The sequence below is a fragment of the Salmo trutta genome, chromosome 13 (assembly GCF_901001165.1).
Source record: "Salmo trutta chromosome 13, fSalTru1.1, whole genome shotgun sequence".
NCBI classification, from domain to species: domain Eukaryota; kingdom Metazoa; phylum Chordata; class Actinopteri; order Salmoniformes; family Salmonidae; genus Salmo; species Salmo trutta.
The window spans coordinates 28,307,145-28,325,337 of NC_042969.1; the positions used below are offsets into that span (position 1 = coordinate 28,307,145).

An 18,193-nucleotide genomic window follows, 5' to 3' on the forward strand; every position below is an offset into this window, starting at 1 on the left:
CAAGAGGCTGAATGTATCTCACCGGAGAAAGCATTCTAGCAAGCAAAACAGTGCCCCTCTGTCTCTGTATGTGGCTCGGTGGCTAGCTAGCTAACTAAATTTTGCACTTTGCTAAATTAGCCATGGATGGAGATAGGGATTTGGACATGTGGTTTTACTTAATTCTCCGTACTGGCCAATGATTATAACGGTGATTCTGATCCAACCATTAATTCAAACATTGTTGTGCCATGTTTTGTGGACTTCATCAGACAGAGGGTGCTCTCCGGTTTTGTGATGAAACCAAGGTGTGGTTGAATTGATTCTGCCACTGTGACATATTACTTAACAGGTTATAGAGCAAACAACGCAATTATCACAACACATAGGTTGTAATATGTTTTTTTTTCCTGGCATCCCCAGTGATTTGACCCACGCACCGCTACTGTAAAAAACATTCAATGTTACCAGGCTACATTCTTTTTTACCTTTATTTGACTAGGCAAGTCAGTTAAGAACACATTCTTATTGACATTGACGGCCTACGCCGGGCCAATTGTGCACCGCCCTATGGGACTCCCAATCACAGCCAGTTGTAATACAGCCTGGAATCAAACCAGGGTCTGTAGTGACACCTCTAGCACTGAGATACAGTGCCTTAGACCGCTGCGCCACTCAGCAGCCCCTTGGGAACATCCATATTATGGTTGTTTGTTTACAAAGAAGTATACAGGCAATACATTTATCTCTAATTATTAGACCAAGTTTTTGACCTGGTTTTCAATACTACAGGGATATCAGGCTTGTAGTTGTATTAATTATGATTAATGACTTGTCTGAACTATAGGTGTGAATGTGCTGATTAAACTTCTGTCTCCCTCTACTGGGCCAAACTGTCTGCAAATACCCACTATTGCCATGATCATTCCATCCACTCAAGAATCATGTATTATTTCATAATTAAATGTATTGTATTGGTAGTTTAATGTGGTATATTGTTATATTCTCAGTTTGGACTGTCCATACCCCCCTTCAGACTACTATCTTATTCTCATTCATCGTCAGAGAAAGTCACACCCAAATCGGTCGTTTTGTATTATACCATTTTGTCTTTATTTCATAAAGAAAAGTAAAAAGTGAAATATGAAAACATCTCAATAATCCCCCCACCTTCCCCTCTTAGCCTGGATGCCTGACTTGGTTTGGTGTTCAACAACAAAACTGACTGATTAAGAAACAACCCCCTAGCCCTTAGCCCCTACTCTTGGTACTTCTGAGTGGTTTGGATGGGTATACGATAGGAAATAAGGGCTAGGGAGTAAGGGGGTTAGAGTCTAGGGTGTAGGGACTAGGGAGTAAGGGGGTTAGAGGCTAGGATGTAGGGACTAGGGAGTAAGGGGTTAGAGGCTAGGGTGTAGGGGCTAGGGAGTAAGGGGGTTAGAGGCTAGGGTGTAGGGGCTAGGGGGTAAGGGGGTTAGAGGCTAGGGTGTAGGGACTAGGGAGTAAGGGGGTTAGAGGCTAGGATGTAGGGACTAGGGGGTAAGGGGGTTACAGGCTAGGGTGTAGGGGCTAGGGAGTAAGGGGGTTAGATGCTAAGGTATAGGGGCTAGGGAGTAAGGAAGTTAGAGGCTAGAGTGTAGGGGCTAGGGCGTAAGGTGGTTAGAGGCTAGGGTGTAGGGGCCAGGGAGTAAGGGGGTTAGAGGCTAGGGGGTAGGGGCTAGGGAGTAGGGGGGTTAGAGGCTAGGGTGTAGGGGCTAGGGAGCAAAATGGTTAGAGGCTAGGGTGTAGGGGCTAGGGAGTAAGAGGGTTGGAGGCTAGGGGGTAAGGGAGTAAGGGAGTAAAGCCTAGGGTGTAGGGGCTAGGGAGTAAAGGAGTAAAGCCTAGGGTGTAGGGGCTAGGGAGTAAAGGAGTAAAGCCTAGGGTGTAGGGGTTAGGGAGTAAAGGAGTAAAGCCTAGGGTGTAGGGGCTAGGGAGTAAAGGAGTAAAGCCTAGGGTGTAGGGGCTAGGGAGTAAAGGAGTGAAGCCTAGGGTGTAGGGGCTAGGGAGTAAAGGGGTGAAGCCTAGGGTGTAGGGGCTAGGGAGTAAAGGGGTGAAGCCTAGGGTGTAGGGGCTAGGGAGTAAAGGAGTAAAGCCTAGGGTGTAGGGGCTAGGGAGTAAAGGAGTGAAGCCTAGGGTGTAGGGGCTAGGGAGTAAAGGAGTGAAGCCTAGGGTGTAGGGGTTAGGGAGTAAAGGAGTAAAGCCTAGGGTGTAGGGGCTAGGGAGTAAAGGGGTGAAGCCTAGGGTGTAGGGGCTAGGGAGTAAAGGAGTGAAGCCTAGGGTGTAGGGGCTAGGGAGTAAAGGGGTGAAGCCTAGGGTGTAGGGGCTAGGGAGTAAAGGAGTAAAGCCTAGGGTGTAGGGGCTAGGGAGTAAAGGGGTGAAGCCTAGGGTGTAGGGGCTAGGGAGTAAAGGAGTGAAGCCTAGGGTGTAGGGGCTAGGGAGTAAAGGAGTAAAGCCTAGGGTGTAGGGGCTAGGGAGTAAAGGAGTGAAGCCTAGGGTGTAGGGGCTAGGGAGTAAAGGGGTGAAGCCTAGGGTGTAGGGGCTAGGGAGTAAAGGGGTGAAGTCTCGAGGGTAGAGGGTTTCTGGCCCAGTACTTGTTATTTAAAACAGAATCATCCTGGCAGACATGTTACAACTCCATCCTCCTAATGAAAGATAGACCCCTGTGAAGATGGCATGCTGTGTCTCAAATGGCACCATATTCCCTATAGAGTGGACCAGGTCAAAAGTTTTGCACTATATAGGGAATAAGGTGCCATTTGGAATGCATCCCATGTACCCTCCTCCACTACTGCATCTCCTGGTGCCCTACAGCACCCTGTTATACAACACAAAGTGGCTTAAAGTAGAATACTGACAGACAGACAAAACAAAGTTATTTTGTTGGTGGCATCTCTGTCTCCTCTCCTGTTTTCCTCTCCTCCTCTTCTCCTCTTCTTCACCATTCACATCAAGGAGTGGCATCCCCTTTCCTTTCCTGTTCAATGGCTGAAACAGAAGACAGCAAGACACATACTGTATACATGTGGTGGAGATGTTGGGGAGGGAGAATGTGAATTGGGCTCCGGTGGTGTGTGGTTGTGTTGCAGAGACAATACAGAGTCCATCCCAAATGGTACCCTATTCCCTAAATAGTGCACTACTTTGACCTGGGCCTATAGGGAGAGAGTGATGCTGCTGATTCAGTGATTTGTAGTAAAGAAGTGTTTGTATACTGCAGAGCTAGAGGAAGGTTGACAGCAATAGAACTGACAACACCTATAGCTGCTAAGACGATGGCAGGGGAGAGAGAGAGAGGGGGGAGAGAGATAGGGGGGAGGGGGGGTGCAAGAGAGAGGAAGGAGGAGAGGAAGAGAGAGAGAGAGAGAGAGAGAGAGAGAGAGAGAGAGAGAGAGAGAGAGAGGAAGGGAGGGAGGGGGAGAGAGAGAGTGAGGGGGAGAGAGGGGGAGAGAAGGAAAGGAAGAGCACTGCAGAGGCAGAATGAACCCTTCCCTTACCACACCCTTAAAACACACACACCACACTGTCGTGATCACTCACTCTCTTTGGTTGGCAGGGGGTTCTTCTCTTTCGTCTCAGTCTTCTTCAGTTTGGTCTTGTCGAAACAGGCGATCTCTGTCAGGTCAGGTTTGTCAGACATTGTTGCTGTGAAAGAGAGTGATGGAGCACAGAGAGTGGTGGAGCAGGGAGAGAGAGAGAGAGAGATGGAGCAGGGAGAAAGATGGAGCAGGGCGAGAGTGAGAGAGAGAGAGAGATGGAGCAGGGAGAGAGATGGAGCAGGGAGAGAGAGGGAGCAGGGAGAGAGAGATGGAGCGAGAAAGGGAGGAAATGAGGGAGGGAGAGAAAAGGAGAGAGAGGAAGAGAGGGAGAGATGACCTGAAATATTCTGCTTTTACAAAATGTGATGCTGTTTTCAAATGAAACACAATACCTTGCTCTTGTTAAAGCTTTTAGAATTGAGAGAAATCCTTGTGTCAGTTATTTGACCTTGGCTGATAAACGAGCTACACACAAGGCAGAATCTTGGTAAAATATTTACTGTTCATGTGTATGCCATCGTGTTGAACACAGAAGATGATGAATATGTGAATTTTGCCATTCTAGTTCCTAGTAGATATAGGGAGTGTGTCCACCATGAGATATGCTAAACACGCACGCACACACACACACACACACACACACACACACACACACACACACACACACACACACACACACACACATACACACACACACACACACACACACACACACACACACACCTCTTTCCCCACATACACACGTGAGCTGCAGCCGCCCCCACATGTGTTCGGGTCCATCATGCCACCTTTCCACATGCCTACACACACGCTATCATTCTGACACCATCTCTCTCTCTCTCCCTCCTTCCTTCCCCCCCTCTCTCTCTCCATTTACTGAAGCTGGTCTCTTTGTTCTCTCCCTCTGCAGTCTCTCTCTCTCTCTCTCTCTCTCTCACTCTCTCTTTTGTTCTCTCTTTCTCTTTTTTCTATCTCTCTCTCTCTCTCTCCCTCTCTCTCTCAGATCTCTCTCTCTTTCTCTCTCAGATCTCTCTCTCTAAGATCTCTGCATCCTTGCCGTCTTTTCTCCTCCTGAGTCTCAGCGCTGTTCCACAATGTTAAAATGCAGTCCTGGCCATCATTGCCCCTTTCATAGCCCAGTCCTACCTCAGCCTCAACCCCAGCCCTACCTCAGCCCCAGCCCTACCTCAGCCCCAACTCTACCTCAGCCCCAGCACAACCCTACCTCAGCCCCAACTCTACCTCAGCCCCAGCACAACCCTACCTCAGCCCCAGCCCTACCCCAGTTCCATGTCAGCCGCAGTCCAGTCCAGCTCTACCTCAGCCCCAGCCCTACCTCAGCCCCAGCCCTACCTCAGCCCCAGCCCTACCCCAGGCCCTGCCCTACCCCAGCCCCAGCCCTACCTCAGCTCCAGCCCTACCTCAGCCACAGCCCCAGCCCTACCCCAGGCCCAGCCCTACCTCAGCCCCAGCCCCAGCCCCAGCCCTACCCCAGGCCCAGCCCTACGTCAGCCCCAGCCCTACCCCAGGCCCAGCCCTACGTCAGCCCTACCTCAGCCCTAGCCCTACCCCAGCCCTACGTCAGCCCCAGCCCTACCCCAGCTCTACCCCAGCCCTACCTCAGCCCTACCTCAGGCCCAGCTCTAACCCAGCCCTACCCCAGCCCTACCCCAGCCCTACCCCAGCCCTAACTCAGCCCTAACCCAGCCCTACACCAGCCCCACTTCAGCCCCACCTCAGCCCTACACCAGCCCTACACCAGCCCCACCTCAGCCCCACCTCAGCCCCAGCCCCACCAGAGCATCAGCCCTATCCCAGCCCTACCTCAGCCCCAGCCCCACCAGAGCATCAGCCCTATCCCAGCCCTACCTCAGCCCCATCCATCTATTCCTCCATCTTTCCATTAATTTGTTCTTTCCATCCTTCCATCAGATCAGTACACTTCAGTCTTCAGTGTTCAGCCACACCCCAGATCCTTTGTTTCAGTACACAGAAACAAAGCTAAAGAAATAAAGATGGAGAGAGATAGAGAGGAACGAGAGAGAGGAGAGAGACTGAGGCTTACCTTTGTTACACACAGCAGTGTGCTCTAATCCGTCGGGGTAAGGATGGAAAGAGATGGAGGTAGACAAGGCTGTGAGTGTCTTCGGGTGTCTGCACGTCTAGGTCTGCACAAGAGTGTGGGTTTAAGACAGAATAAGGGAGGAGGGAGGAGGGAAGAGGGAAGGAGGGAGAAACTAAGAGGGAGGGGGAGAGAGGAAGCACTAAAATATTGGTAGGGAGCAAAAAGAGAGAGCGAGAGAGAGAGACGATAAGTCTGCCGTCTCCTTTCTCTTTCTTCATCTAGTTAATATTCATGTTCTCCAGGGAAGACATTGGTGGAAGAGACAACCAATAGCAAGCTGTCATGCTGTGCTACTCATTAAGATAGTGTATGATGCATTATTTAATCAATGCGCTGAGGTGATTTTGGGGAATTGGCATTCTGAGGTCAGGGACAGATGACGTAACACTTGAATGTCTCAAATACCATTATTTATTTATTTTTCATAACAATTTAGTAAAATAATTACATTGGTTTTTATAATACATAATGTAATCTTCTAAATACTGTAATTTGTCTGTACAGTATATAGTTTTCTGATCTTTTTCCATATTTTTTATGTTTTTGTTCAAAATGGCACCTTATTCCCTTTATACCAGGGCCAATGGTGCTTTGAACAAAAGTAGTGCACTATATAGGGAATAGTACATACAGTGGCTTGAGAAAGTATTCACCCCACTTGGCATTTTTCCTATTTTATTGCCTTACAACATGAAATAAATAAAAAAATGTGGGGGTTTGTATCATTTGATTTACACAACATGTCTACCACTTTGAAGATGCTAAATATTTTTGATGGTGAAACAAACAAGAAATAAGAAAAAAAACTGAAAACTTGAGCGTGCATAACTGTTCACCCCCCAAAGTCAATACTTTGTAGAACCACCTTTTGCAGCAGTTACAGCTGCAAGTCTCTTGGGGTATGTCTCTATAAGCTTGGCACATCTAGCCACTGGGATTTTTGCCCATTCTTCAAGGCAAATCTTCTCCAGCTCCTTCAAGTTGGATGGGTTCCGCTGGTGTACAGCAATCTTTAAGTCATACCACAGATTCTCAATTGCATTGAGGTCTGGGCTTTGACTAGGCCATTCCAAGACATTTTAATGTTTCCCCTTTAACCACTCAAGTGTTGCTTTAGCAGTATGCTTAGGGTCATTGTCCTGCTGGAAGGTGAACTGCCGTCCTAGTCTCAAATCTCTGGGAGACTGAAACAGGTTTCCCTCCTGAATTTTCCTGTATTTAGTGCCATCCATCATTCCTCCAATTCTGACCAGCTTCCCAGTCCCTGCAGATGAAAAACATCCCCACAGCATGATGCTGCCAACACCATGCTTCACTGTGGGGATGTTGTTCTCGGGATGATGAGAGGTGTTGGGTTTGTACCAGACATAGCGTTTTCCTTGATGGCCAAAAAGCTCAATTCTAGTCTCATCTGACCAGAGTTCCTTCTTCCATATTTTTGGGGAGTCTCTTAAGCCACTTTGAGTGCCTTTTGGCGAACACCAAACGTGTTTTCTTATTTTTTTCTTTAAGCAATGGCTTTTTTCTGTCCACTCTTCCGTAAAGCCCAGCTCTGTGGAGTGTACGGCTTAAAGTGGTCCTATGGACAGATACTCCAATCTCCGCTGTGGAGCTTTGCAGCTCCTTCAGGGTTATCTTTGGTCTCTTTGTTGCCTCTCTGATTAATGCCCTCCTTGCCTGGTCTGTGAGTTTTGGTGGGCGGCCCTCTCTTGGCAGGTTTTAATGGTGCTCCATGGGATGTTCAATGTTTCAGATATTTTTTTATAACTCAACCCTGATCTGTACTTCTCCATAACTTTGTCCCTGACCTGTTTGGAGAGCTCCTTGGTCTTCATGGTGCTGCTTGCTTGGTGGTGCCCCTTTCAAAGTGGTGTTACAGATTCTGGGGCCTTTCAGAACAGGTGTATATATACTGAGATCATGTGACAGATCATGTGACACTTAGATTGCACACAGGTGGACTTTATTTAACTAATTACGTGACTTCTGAAGGTAATTGGTTGCACCAGATCTTATTTAGGGGCTTCATAGCAAAGGGGGTGAATACATATGCACGCACCACTTTTCAATTATTATTATTATTATTTTTTTTAAACAAGTGATTTTTACATTTTATTTTCACATGTAGTGTATGTGAATGTGTGTGGATTTTGTGTGGGAGTGTCAATGTAGTGTGTGTGAGTGAGTGTGTATATGGTGTGTATATACTGTCTAGTGAGTGTGTATATGGTGTGTATATACTGTCTAGTGAGTGTGTATATGGTGTGTATATACTGTCTAGTGAGTGTGTATATGGTGTGTATATACTGTCTAGTGAGTGTGCATATGGTGTGTATATACTGTCTAGTGAGTGTGTATATGGTGTGTATATACTGTCTAGTCAAAATCAAATCAAATCAAATTTATTTATATAGCCCTTCGTATATCAGCTGAAATCTCAAAGTGCTGTACAGAAACCCAGCCTAAAACCCCAAACAGCAAGCAATGCATGTGAAAGAGGCACGGTGGCTAGGAAAAACTCCCTAGGAAAAACTCCCTAGAAAGGCCAAAAACCTAGGAAGAAACCTAGAGAGGAACCAGGCTATGAGGGGTGGCCAGTCCTCTTCTGGCTGTGCCGGGTGGATATTATAACAGAACATGGTCAAGATGTTAAAATGTTCATAAATGACCAGCATGGTCAAATAATAATAATCATTGTAGTTGTCGAGGGTGCAACAAGCACGTCCGGTGAACAGGTCAGGGTTCCGTAGCCGCAGGCAGAACAGTTGAAACTGGAGCAGCAGCATGGCCAGGTGGACTGGGGACAGCAAGGAGTCATCATGCCAGGTAGTCCCGAGGCATGGTCCTAGGGCTCAGGTCCTCCGAGAGAAAGAAAGAAAGAGAGAAAGAGAGAATTAGAGAGAGCATATTTAAATTCACACAGGACACCGGATAAGACAAGAGAATACTCCAGATGAAACAGACTGACCCTAGCCCCCCGGCACATAAACTACTGCAGCATAAATACTGGAGGCTGAGACAGGAGGGATCAGAAGACACTGTAGTGAGTGTGCATATGGTGTGTATATACTGTCTAGTGAGTGTGCATATGGTGTGTATATACTGTCTAGTGAGTGTGCATATGGTGTGTATATACTGTCTAGTGAGTGTGCATAGGATCAGTGCAACATAGTCAGTGCAGATAGTCCAGGTACCATTAATTGACTATTTAGCAGTCTGGCTATTTAGCAGTCATATGGCTTGGGGGAAGAAGCTGTCTCGGAGCCTGTTGGTCCGAGAGCCGATGCTGGACGGCAGCAAAGTGAACAGTCTATGGCTGGGTGGCTAGAGTCTTTGCCAATTTTTTGGGCCTTCCTCTGACTGCGTGATATAGATTTCCTGGTTGGCAGGGAGCTAGGCCCCGGTATAGAGTTCCTGCTTGGCAGGGGGCTAGGCCCTGATATAGAGTTCCTGGTTGGCAGGGAGCTAGACCCTGAAATAGAGTTCCTGGTTAGCAGGGAGCTAGACCCTGATATAGAGTTCCTGGTTGGCAGGGGGCTATGCCCTGATATAGAGTTCCTGGTTGGCAGGGAGCTAGACCCTGAAATAGAGTTCCTGGTTGGCCGGGAGCTAGACCCTGATATAGAGTTCCTGCTTGGCAGGGGGCTAGGCCTTGATATAGAGTTCCTGATTGGCAGGGAGCTAGACCCTGATATAGAGTTCCTGCTTGGCAGGGGGCTAGACCCTGATATAGAGTTCCTGCTTGGCAGGGAGCTAGACCCTGATATAGAGTTCCTGGTTGGCAGGGAGCTAGACCCTGATATAGAGTTCCTGCTTGGCAGGGAGCTAGACCCTGATATAGAGTTCCTGGTTGGCAGGGAGCTAGACCCTGATATAGTTCCTGGTTGGCAGGGAGCTAGGCCCTGATATAGAGTTCCTGGTTGGCAGGGAGCTAGACCCTGATATAGTTCCTGATTGGCAGGGAGCTAGACCCTGATATAGATTTCCTGCTTGGCAGGGAGCTAGACCCTGATATAGAGTTCCTGGTTGGCAGGGAGCTAGACCCTGATATAGTGTTCCTGATTTGCAGGGAGCTAGACCCTGATATAGTTCCTGGTTGGCAGGGAGCTAGGCCCTGATATAGAGTTCCTGGTTGGCAGGGAGCTAGACCCTGATATAGAGTTCCTGGTTGGCAGGGAGCTAGACCCTGATATAGTTCCTGGTTGGCAGGGAGCTAGACCCTGATATAGAGTTCCTGGTTGGCAGGGAGCTAGACCCTGATATAGAGTTCCTGGTTGGCAGGGAGCTAGACCCTGATATAGAGTTCCTGGTTGGCAGGGAGCTCTGCCCCATTGATGTGGGCTGTCTGCACCACCCTCTGTAGCGCTTTCTGGTCAAGGACAGTGCATTTGCCATACGAAACGGTGATGCAGCCAGTCAAGATGGTCTCATTTTGAGGATCCGACGGACCCATGCCAAATCTTTTCAGCCTCCTGAGGGGTAAAAGGCGCTGATCTTGCCCTCTTCACAACTGTGCGGGTGAGTTTGGATCAGTCCTTAGTGATGTGGACGCCAAGGAACTTGAAACTCTTGATCCGCTCCACAACGGCCCGTCCTTCCTTGGTATGGGGGTTTCTCTGACCAAAGAGCTAGATTAGTGAACATAATATGATGATATTTACAAACCAGAATTCAGACACCACAAGATTGACTCTGAAGATTCATCCAATCATTTCCTGAACTCTTCATTTCAACTTGCATTCCATTCCCCAAATTCATGTACTTATACATTCATGTAGGCCTACCAACAATTGGAATTGGCATGTAAGTTTACTTCTTATATTGATTGAATTGAAATGGAATTGACCCAAAACCTTGCTTCCCTAAGCTGAGAACATTGTGTACAGATTGTTTTGAAGTTTGTGAAAGCTTTTATGAGTGTGTGTGTGGGTGTGTGTGTGTGTGTGTGTGTGTGTGTGTGTGTGTGTGTGTGTGTGTGTGTGTGTGTGTGTGTGTGTGTGTGTATCTGTGTGGACGGACTGACGGAAGAGGAAACCATCTGTGACCTTCACTCTGTGTTCAGTGTCTCTCATTTACCTTTGTGTTGTAACTGTTAACATTGCTGAAAGCTTCACTACACAAAGGTCAGTCTGACCAATATAAATTACCTGTCCGAAGAAACCTGCAGCGTGTCTTTGGATCATAACAAACGTCTAAACATGTTTAATTAAAGTTGTCTGTTATTTATCTGAACGAACCCAGTGTCTGATTCATGATGTTTCATAGGAGTGGTAAAACGACATGGTCTGTTGCATGTAAAAGGGTGGAATGTCTATGAATGGCCACACTGGGGCAGCAGTGGTTGAAGGTGGAATGTCTATGAATGACCTCACTGGGGCATCAGTGGTTGAAGGTGGAATGTCTATGAATGACCGCACTGGGGCAGCAGTGGTTGAAGGTGGAATGTCTATGAATGACCTCACTGGGGCATCAGTGGTTGAAGGTGGAATGTCTATGAATGACCGCACTGGGGCAGCAGTGGTTGAAGGTGGAATGTCTATGAATGGCCCCACTGGGGCAACAGTGGTTGAAGGAGGAATGTCTATGAATGACCACACGGGGGCAACAGTGGTTGAAGGTAGAATGTCTATGAATGGCCCCACTGGGGCAACAGTGGTTGAAGGTGGAATGTCTATGAATGGCCACACTGGGGCAACAGTGGTTGAAGGTGGAATGTCTATGAATGACCTCACTGGGGCAGCAGTGGTTGAAGGTAGAATGTCTATGAATGGCCACACTGGGGCAGCAGTGGTTGAAGGTGGAATGTCTATGAATGGCCACATGGGTGCAGCAGTGGTTGAAGGTAGAATGTCTATGAATGGCCCCACTGGGGCAACAGTGGTTGAAGGTGGAATGTCTATGAATGGCCACACTGGGGCAGCAGTGGTTGAAGGTGGAATGTCTATGAATGGCCACACTGGGGCAGCAGTGGTTGAAGGTAGAATGTCTATGAATGGCCACACTGGGGCAGCAGTGGTTGAAGGTGGAATGTCTATGAATGGCCACACTGGGGCAGCAGTGGTTGAAGGTGGAATGTCTATGAATGGCCACATGGGTGCAGCAGTGTCATACAAAGTGAGAACAGATGAGCTGACAGTGGAGATCCTACTGAGTAGCAGTTTTACACCGTTCCAAAACCGACTGGTCCTGTGTACGCCTGTTGAATTTAGATACATCTAAATCATATGTGTTTTGTTTGTGGCTGTAGGAGAATACGAGGATTGTATTTGTTTGACTGACATCAAGAGAAGAAGTCAAAGACTGTGTGGACAGAGAGAAGGACTGAGAGATGGACAGACAGGACAGAGAGTACAGAAAGGAAGACTGGGAGAAGACTGAGAGAATCTCAGAGATGAGGACAGGGAGAAGGACATAGCGAATTACAGGGAGAAGGACAGGGAGAAAGACAGGGAGAATGATGCACCCACAGACTACCACACACACTTCAAGGACTCATTTCTTACAAGAAAAAGTAAAGGCAGAGTTTGACGAAGAGAAAGGAAGTGACAAGAATGTTATCAGAAAAGATAAGGAGAGGGAGGAGAGGAGAGAGAGGAGAGGAGTGGAGAGGGAGGACAAGAAGGAGAGGTGAGGGAGGACAAGAAGGAGAGAAGAGGAGAGGGAGGACAAGAAGGAGAGGAGAGGAGAGGTGAGGGAGGACAAGGAGAGGGAGGAGAGGAGAAGAGGGAGAGGAGAGGGAGGAGAGAAGAAGGACAAGAAGGAGAGGAGAGGGAGGAGAGTAGAGGGAGGACAAGAAGGAGAGGAGAGGGAAGAAAAGAAGGAGAGGAGAGGAGAGGAGAGGAGAGGAGAGGAGGAGAGGAGGAGAAGAGGAGATGAGGGAGAGGGAGGAGAGGAGAAGGAGGACAAGAAAGAGAGGAGAGGAGAGAGAGAGAGGAGAGTAGAGGAGAGGAGAGGAGAGGGAGGGAGGGAGTGAGGACAAGAAGGAGAGGAGAGGGAGGACAAGAAGGAGAGGAGAGGAGAGGAGAGGAGAGGAGAGGAGAGGAGAGGAGAGGAGAGGAGAGGAGAGGAGAGGAGAGGAGAGGGAGGACAAGAAGGAGAGGAAAGGGAGGACAAGAAGGAGAGGAGAAGAGAGGTGAGGGAGGACAAGGAGAGGGAGGAGAGGAGAAGAGGGAGAGGAGAGGGAGGAGAGAAGAAGGACAAGAAGGAGAGGAGAGGGAAGAAAAGAAGGAGAGGAGAGGAGAGGAGAGGAGAGGAGAGGAGGAGATGAGGGAGAGGGAGGAGAGGAGAAGGAGGACAAGAAAGAGAGGAGAGGAGAGAGAGGAGAGTAGAGGAGAGGAGAGGAGAGGGAGGGAGGACAAGAAGGAGAGGAGAGGAGAGGAGAGGAGAGGAGAGGAGAGGGAGGGATGGAGGACAAGAAGGAGAGGAAAGGGAGGAGAAGAAGGAGAGGAGAGGAGAGGAGAGGGAGGACAAGAAGGCAAGGAGAGGGAGGACAAGAAGAACAGGAGAGGGAGGAGAGGAGAGGGAGTGTGAGAGAGAGTGAGAGAGGGAGTGTGAGAGAGAGAGTGTGAGACAGGGAGTGTGAGAGAGAGTGTGAGAGGGAGTGTGAGAGAGAGTGCGAGAGGGAGTGTGAGAGGGAGTGTGAGAGAGGGAGTGTGAGAGAGGGAGTGTGAGAGAGAGAGTGTTTATTTGAATGCAGTTAAAGCATGTATGACACTATACACTTCTCATCACGTCATTGTCCAAACTTCGTCTGTCTGTCTGTCTGTCTGTCTGTCTGTCTGTCTGTCTGTCTGGCTTTAGAGACTAGGTTAAGGTTGAATCAATGGTGATGTTGGCCAGACTGACATGGCAGAAGAGCAGGGGAGGTCTGAGGTAAGTAGAGAAAACATCAACTTCTCCCTTAACCCTAAATCCATAACCCTAATTGTAACCCTAACTCTAAACCTAACCCCTAAGCCTAAAAAAGCTTTTTCCTTGTGGGGACTGGGAAAATGTTTTCCTTGTTTACTATCTTTGTGAGGACTGGTCCCCACAAGGAGAGTAAAACCAAACACACACACACACACACACACACACACACACACACACACACACACACACACACACACACACACACACACACACACACACACACACACACACACACACACACACACACACACACACACACACAGTCAGAATGTTTCCTGAGATATGTTATTATCCTGTTTCCATGGTGAGAGGTTCCGCTGCGGAACAGTCTGCCCCATCGTCAGGGTAACAAGAAACACTGGATTAATAGGGTCGGTGTTTGTGTGTGTGTGTGTGTTTATTAGTGTGTGTGGTGATGGTCTTCGTTTGTTTCTATTGACGAGATGACGCTGGGACATGGTGTGTGTGTGTGACTGGCACAGAGACAAAGAGAGTACAGGCCCTTCTCTACTCTCTGAAACAGCAGACTTCAGTATGGAAGAAGACTACATATTAAGGCTAATCATAGTTTAAATGTTAGCAGGGAATGCCCCACAACTAATGAGAAAAAGGATCTGGAGGGTCAGAGCTTCTAGTTAATGAGTACCGTCTGGCATGCACGCACACAAATAGACTGAGGAAACTGGAGTATTCAACTGAACTTCATTAGCACACTGTTACTTGGATATGAAGCAATCACACTCTAAAGACAAAACCTAGCATTCAAAATGTGACAGCAAAGTAACTCATGTGAAACACTTAACACGTTTACAGGTTTTTATGGGGCTTGATAACGACTATCAATAATCAATGTAATTAATGTAATCAACAATAACAATGATCAATAATAATTTATTTCCCCCTACGTTCTAAAAGACCCATAGGATCTTCTCTCTTCCTCTCTTCTCCTCACCTCTCCTATCCTCTCCTACGCCCTCCTCTCCTCTCCTCTTCCTCTTGTCCTCTCCTACGTCCTCTCTTCTTTTCCCTCGTCTCTCCTCTCCTACTTTCTCCTCTCTTCTCCTCTCCCCTCCCCTCCCCTCCTCTACTCTTCCCTCCTCTATTTATTTCTCTTGGCTTGGCCTCCGCTCACCCCTACAGGGACACCATCTCCACACTCTCCCCCTCTTCTCTCTTCTTCCTCCTGGTGGTGTTGAAGTACAGATAGAGGGCCGTGGGGGTGCTGAAGTACAGATAGAGGGCCGTGGGGGTGCTGAAGTACAGATAGAGGGCCGTGGGGGTGCTGAAGTACAGATAGAGGGCCGTGGGGGGTGCTGAAGTACAGATAGAGGGCCGTGGGGGTGTTGAAGTACAGATAGAGGGCCGTGGGGGTGCTGAAGTACAGATAGAGGGCCGTGGGGGGTGCTGAAGTACAGATAGAGGGCCGTGGGGGTGCTGAAGTACAGATAGAGGGCCGTGGGGGGTGCTGAAGTACAGATAGAGGGCCGTGGGGGTGTTGAAGTACAGATAGAGGGCCGTGGGGGTGCTGAAGTACAGATAGAGGGCCGTGGGGGGTGCTGTAGTACAGATAGAGGGCCGTGGGGGTGTTGAAGTACAGATAGAGGTCCGTGGGGGGTGCTGAAGTACAGATAGAGGGCCGTGGGGGTGCTGAAGTACAGATAGAGGGCCGTGGGGGTGTTGAAGTAGAGATAGAGGGCCGTGGGGGTGCTGAAGTACAGATAGAGGGCCGTGGGGGGTGCTGAAGTACAGATAGAGGGCCGTGGGGGTGCTGAAGTACAGATAGAAGGACGTGGTGGTCGTCACCAACATCAGCAGCACTATGACCAGTCTAATGGGGAAAGCTGTAAGAGGAGAGGCTGCGACAGAAACACATTTGATAAGTAAGGGGATTGATCATCATCAGAACCATCTGGGAAACTGACATAGTAAAAAGTCTGGTTCATTCTCAATGACCTGTGACAGTGAGGTAGAGGAGCTCAGAGGAGGTTATAAGAGAAAACATAATTGTCATAAGCACAGCTGTAGTTCACTTGGTGGTGGTCATCTGCAGCAGGGAAGAGGAAGGCAGCAGAGTGATTATGTAACGTGGGTTGACAAAAGGGGACCAAGGCGCAGCGTGTAGAGTGCTCATTTCTTAACTTTAATGAAGACACTTAAACAAAACAACAAAACGACAGCCAACAGTTCCGTCAGGGACATAGACAAAATGGAAAACAACTACCCACAAACACCCATGAAGAAAAACTCCAACTTAAATATGATCTCCAATCAGAGGCAACGAGGACCAGCTGTCTCCAATTGGAGATCACGCCAAAAAACAACATAGAAATAGAAAACCTACAACACAAACATAGAAATAGAAAACATAGAAAAACAAAACACCCCCTGTCACACCCGGACCTACTCTACTATAGAAAATGACATCTTACTAGGGTCAGGACATGACAGATTGACAGCTGGCTGGGTCTGGGTTCTGTTGGAGCCGGTGAACGTGAGGAGGAAGGAGCCTCCTGGGTAGTGTGGTTGAGTGGAGCAGGTGATGGTGCAGTTGTGGCTCCTGAACACCTATGGCCCGTGGAGACCCCTCCCATTGAGACATTCAGGGAGATCTTAGACTGTAGCAGGAGATCTGAGCATAGGGAGCTGGTATATCACCTCTGTAATACTGCCTTTCACACTCCCTGTGTGCATGCTTAGAGCCATGGCAGTTAAACCTGTTTAGGATAGGGGGCAGTATTTTCACGGTCGGAAAAACGTACCCGATTTAAACTGGTTACTACTCTTGCCCAGAAATGAGAATATGCATATTATTATTAGATTTGGATAGAAAACACTCTAAAGTTTCTAAAACTGTTTGAATGGTGTCTGTGAGTATAACAGAACTCATATGGCAGGCAAAAACCTGAGAAAATTCCAAGCAGGAAGTGGACTGTCTGAGAATTGTAGTTCTTCTTTTGATTCTCTATCAAAACTACAGTATCTGTGGGGTTACGTTGCACTTTCTAAGGCTTCCATTGACTGTCTAAAGCCTTCAGAAAGCGGATTGAGCCTTCTCCTGTCTCTGGGCAGAGTATAGTAGCTCAGTTTCTCAGTGGTCTGCCTGGGGACAAAGAGATTGGATATGCGCATTAACGCGAGCACGCTGTTTTTTCTTTTCCTCCTTGAATGAATACACTATTGTCCAGTTGGAATATTATTGCTATTTTACGAGAAAAATACCATAAAAATTGATTTTAAACAGCGTTTGACATGCTTCTAAGTATGGTAAAGGAACATTTTGACTTTTTTGGTCTCGAAATGCGCTCGCGCGTTACCCTTTGGATAGTGACCTGAACGCACGAACAAAACGGAGGTATTTGGACATAACTATGGATTATTTGGAACAAAAACAACATTTCTTGTGGAAGTAGCAGTCCTGGGAGTGCATTCTGATGAAGATCAGCAAAGGTAATACAATATTTCTAATACTAATTCTGAGTTTAGTTTGCCCCGAACTTGGCTGGTGTCAAAATAGCTAGCCGTGATGGCTGAGCTATGTACTCAGAATATTGAAAAATGTGCTTACGCGGAAAAGCTATTTTAAAATCTGACACAGCGATTGCATAAAGGAGTTCTGTATCTATAATTCTTAAAATAATTGTTATGTATTTTGTCAACGTTTATGATGAGTAATTTTGTAAATTCACCTGAAGTTTTTGGTGGGAATACATGTTCTGAACATCACACGCCAATGTAAATAGCTGTTTTTGGATATAAATATGAACTTGATTGAACAAAACATACATGTATTGTATAACATAATGTCCTAGGAGTGTCATCTGATGAAGATCATCAAAAGTTAGTGCTTCATTTAGCTGTGTTTTGGGTTTTTGTGACATATATGCTTGCTTGGAAAAAGGCTGTGTGATTATTTTGGTCTATGTACTCTCCTAACATAATCTAATGTTTTGCTTTCGCTGTAGAGCCTTTTTGAAATCGGACAATGTGGTTACATCAAGGACAAGTGTATCAATAAAATGGTGTAAAATAGTCGTATGTTTGAGAAATTGAAATTATTGGATTTTTGAGGTTTTTGTATTTCGCGCCACGCTGTTCCATTGGATATTGGCTAGACGTTCCGCTAGTGGAATGCCTAGATGCAACAGGTTTTAAAACGCCCTAAAGTCAATGTCCGCAACCCTGTAGAAATCTAGTTAGCATAATAAAAAAATCAGTCACTTTAAACTAGAGATTTCTGCCTTCCGCATCTGTGGTGGAAGGTGGCACAAGTCTCACGGCACTCGTCTGAGGTTGGTACAGTCGATCTGCCAACTTCTGTCTGTAGCATCCGAACAGTTTGGGCCAGTGGAGAGGGGGGGGGGGGGGGGGGGGGGGTAAACTGGGTTTGGGAGGGAGAGAGATGTGGGGGGGTGTAGGTTGTAGGCTAAATACGGCTGCTAGAATCCTGACTAGAACCAAAAAATTTGATCATATTACTCCAGTGTTAGCCTCCCTACACTGGCTTCCTGTTAAGGCAAGGGCTGATTTCAAGATTTTACTGCTAACCTTCAAAGCATTACATGGGCATGCTCCTACCTATCATTCCGATTTGGTCTTGCCGTAT

General features: G+C 47.5%; 1 protein-coding gene across 1 annotated transcript; it reads right to left on the bottom strand.

Annotated features, from left to right (window-relative positions):
- Positions 1-2,475: 2,475 nt before the first annotated feature.
- tmsb2 (thymosin beta 2) lies at positions 2,476-5,823 on the bottom strand. Its single transcript, XM_029771749.1, has 3 exons — positions 5,620-5,823; positions 3,556-3,660; positions 2,476-3,003 (listed from the first exon to the last, which is right to left on the bottom strand). The coding sequence occupies exons 2-3, from the start codon at positions 3,653-3,655 to the stop codon at positions 2,966-2,968; spliced, it is 138 nt and encodes a 45-aa protein (XP_029627609.1). The 5' UTR covers positions 3,656-3,660; positions 5,620-5,823; the 3' UTR covers positions 2,476-2,965.
- Positions 5,824-18,193: the final 12,370 nt, after the last annotated feature.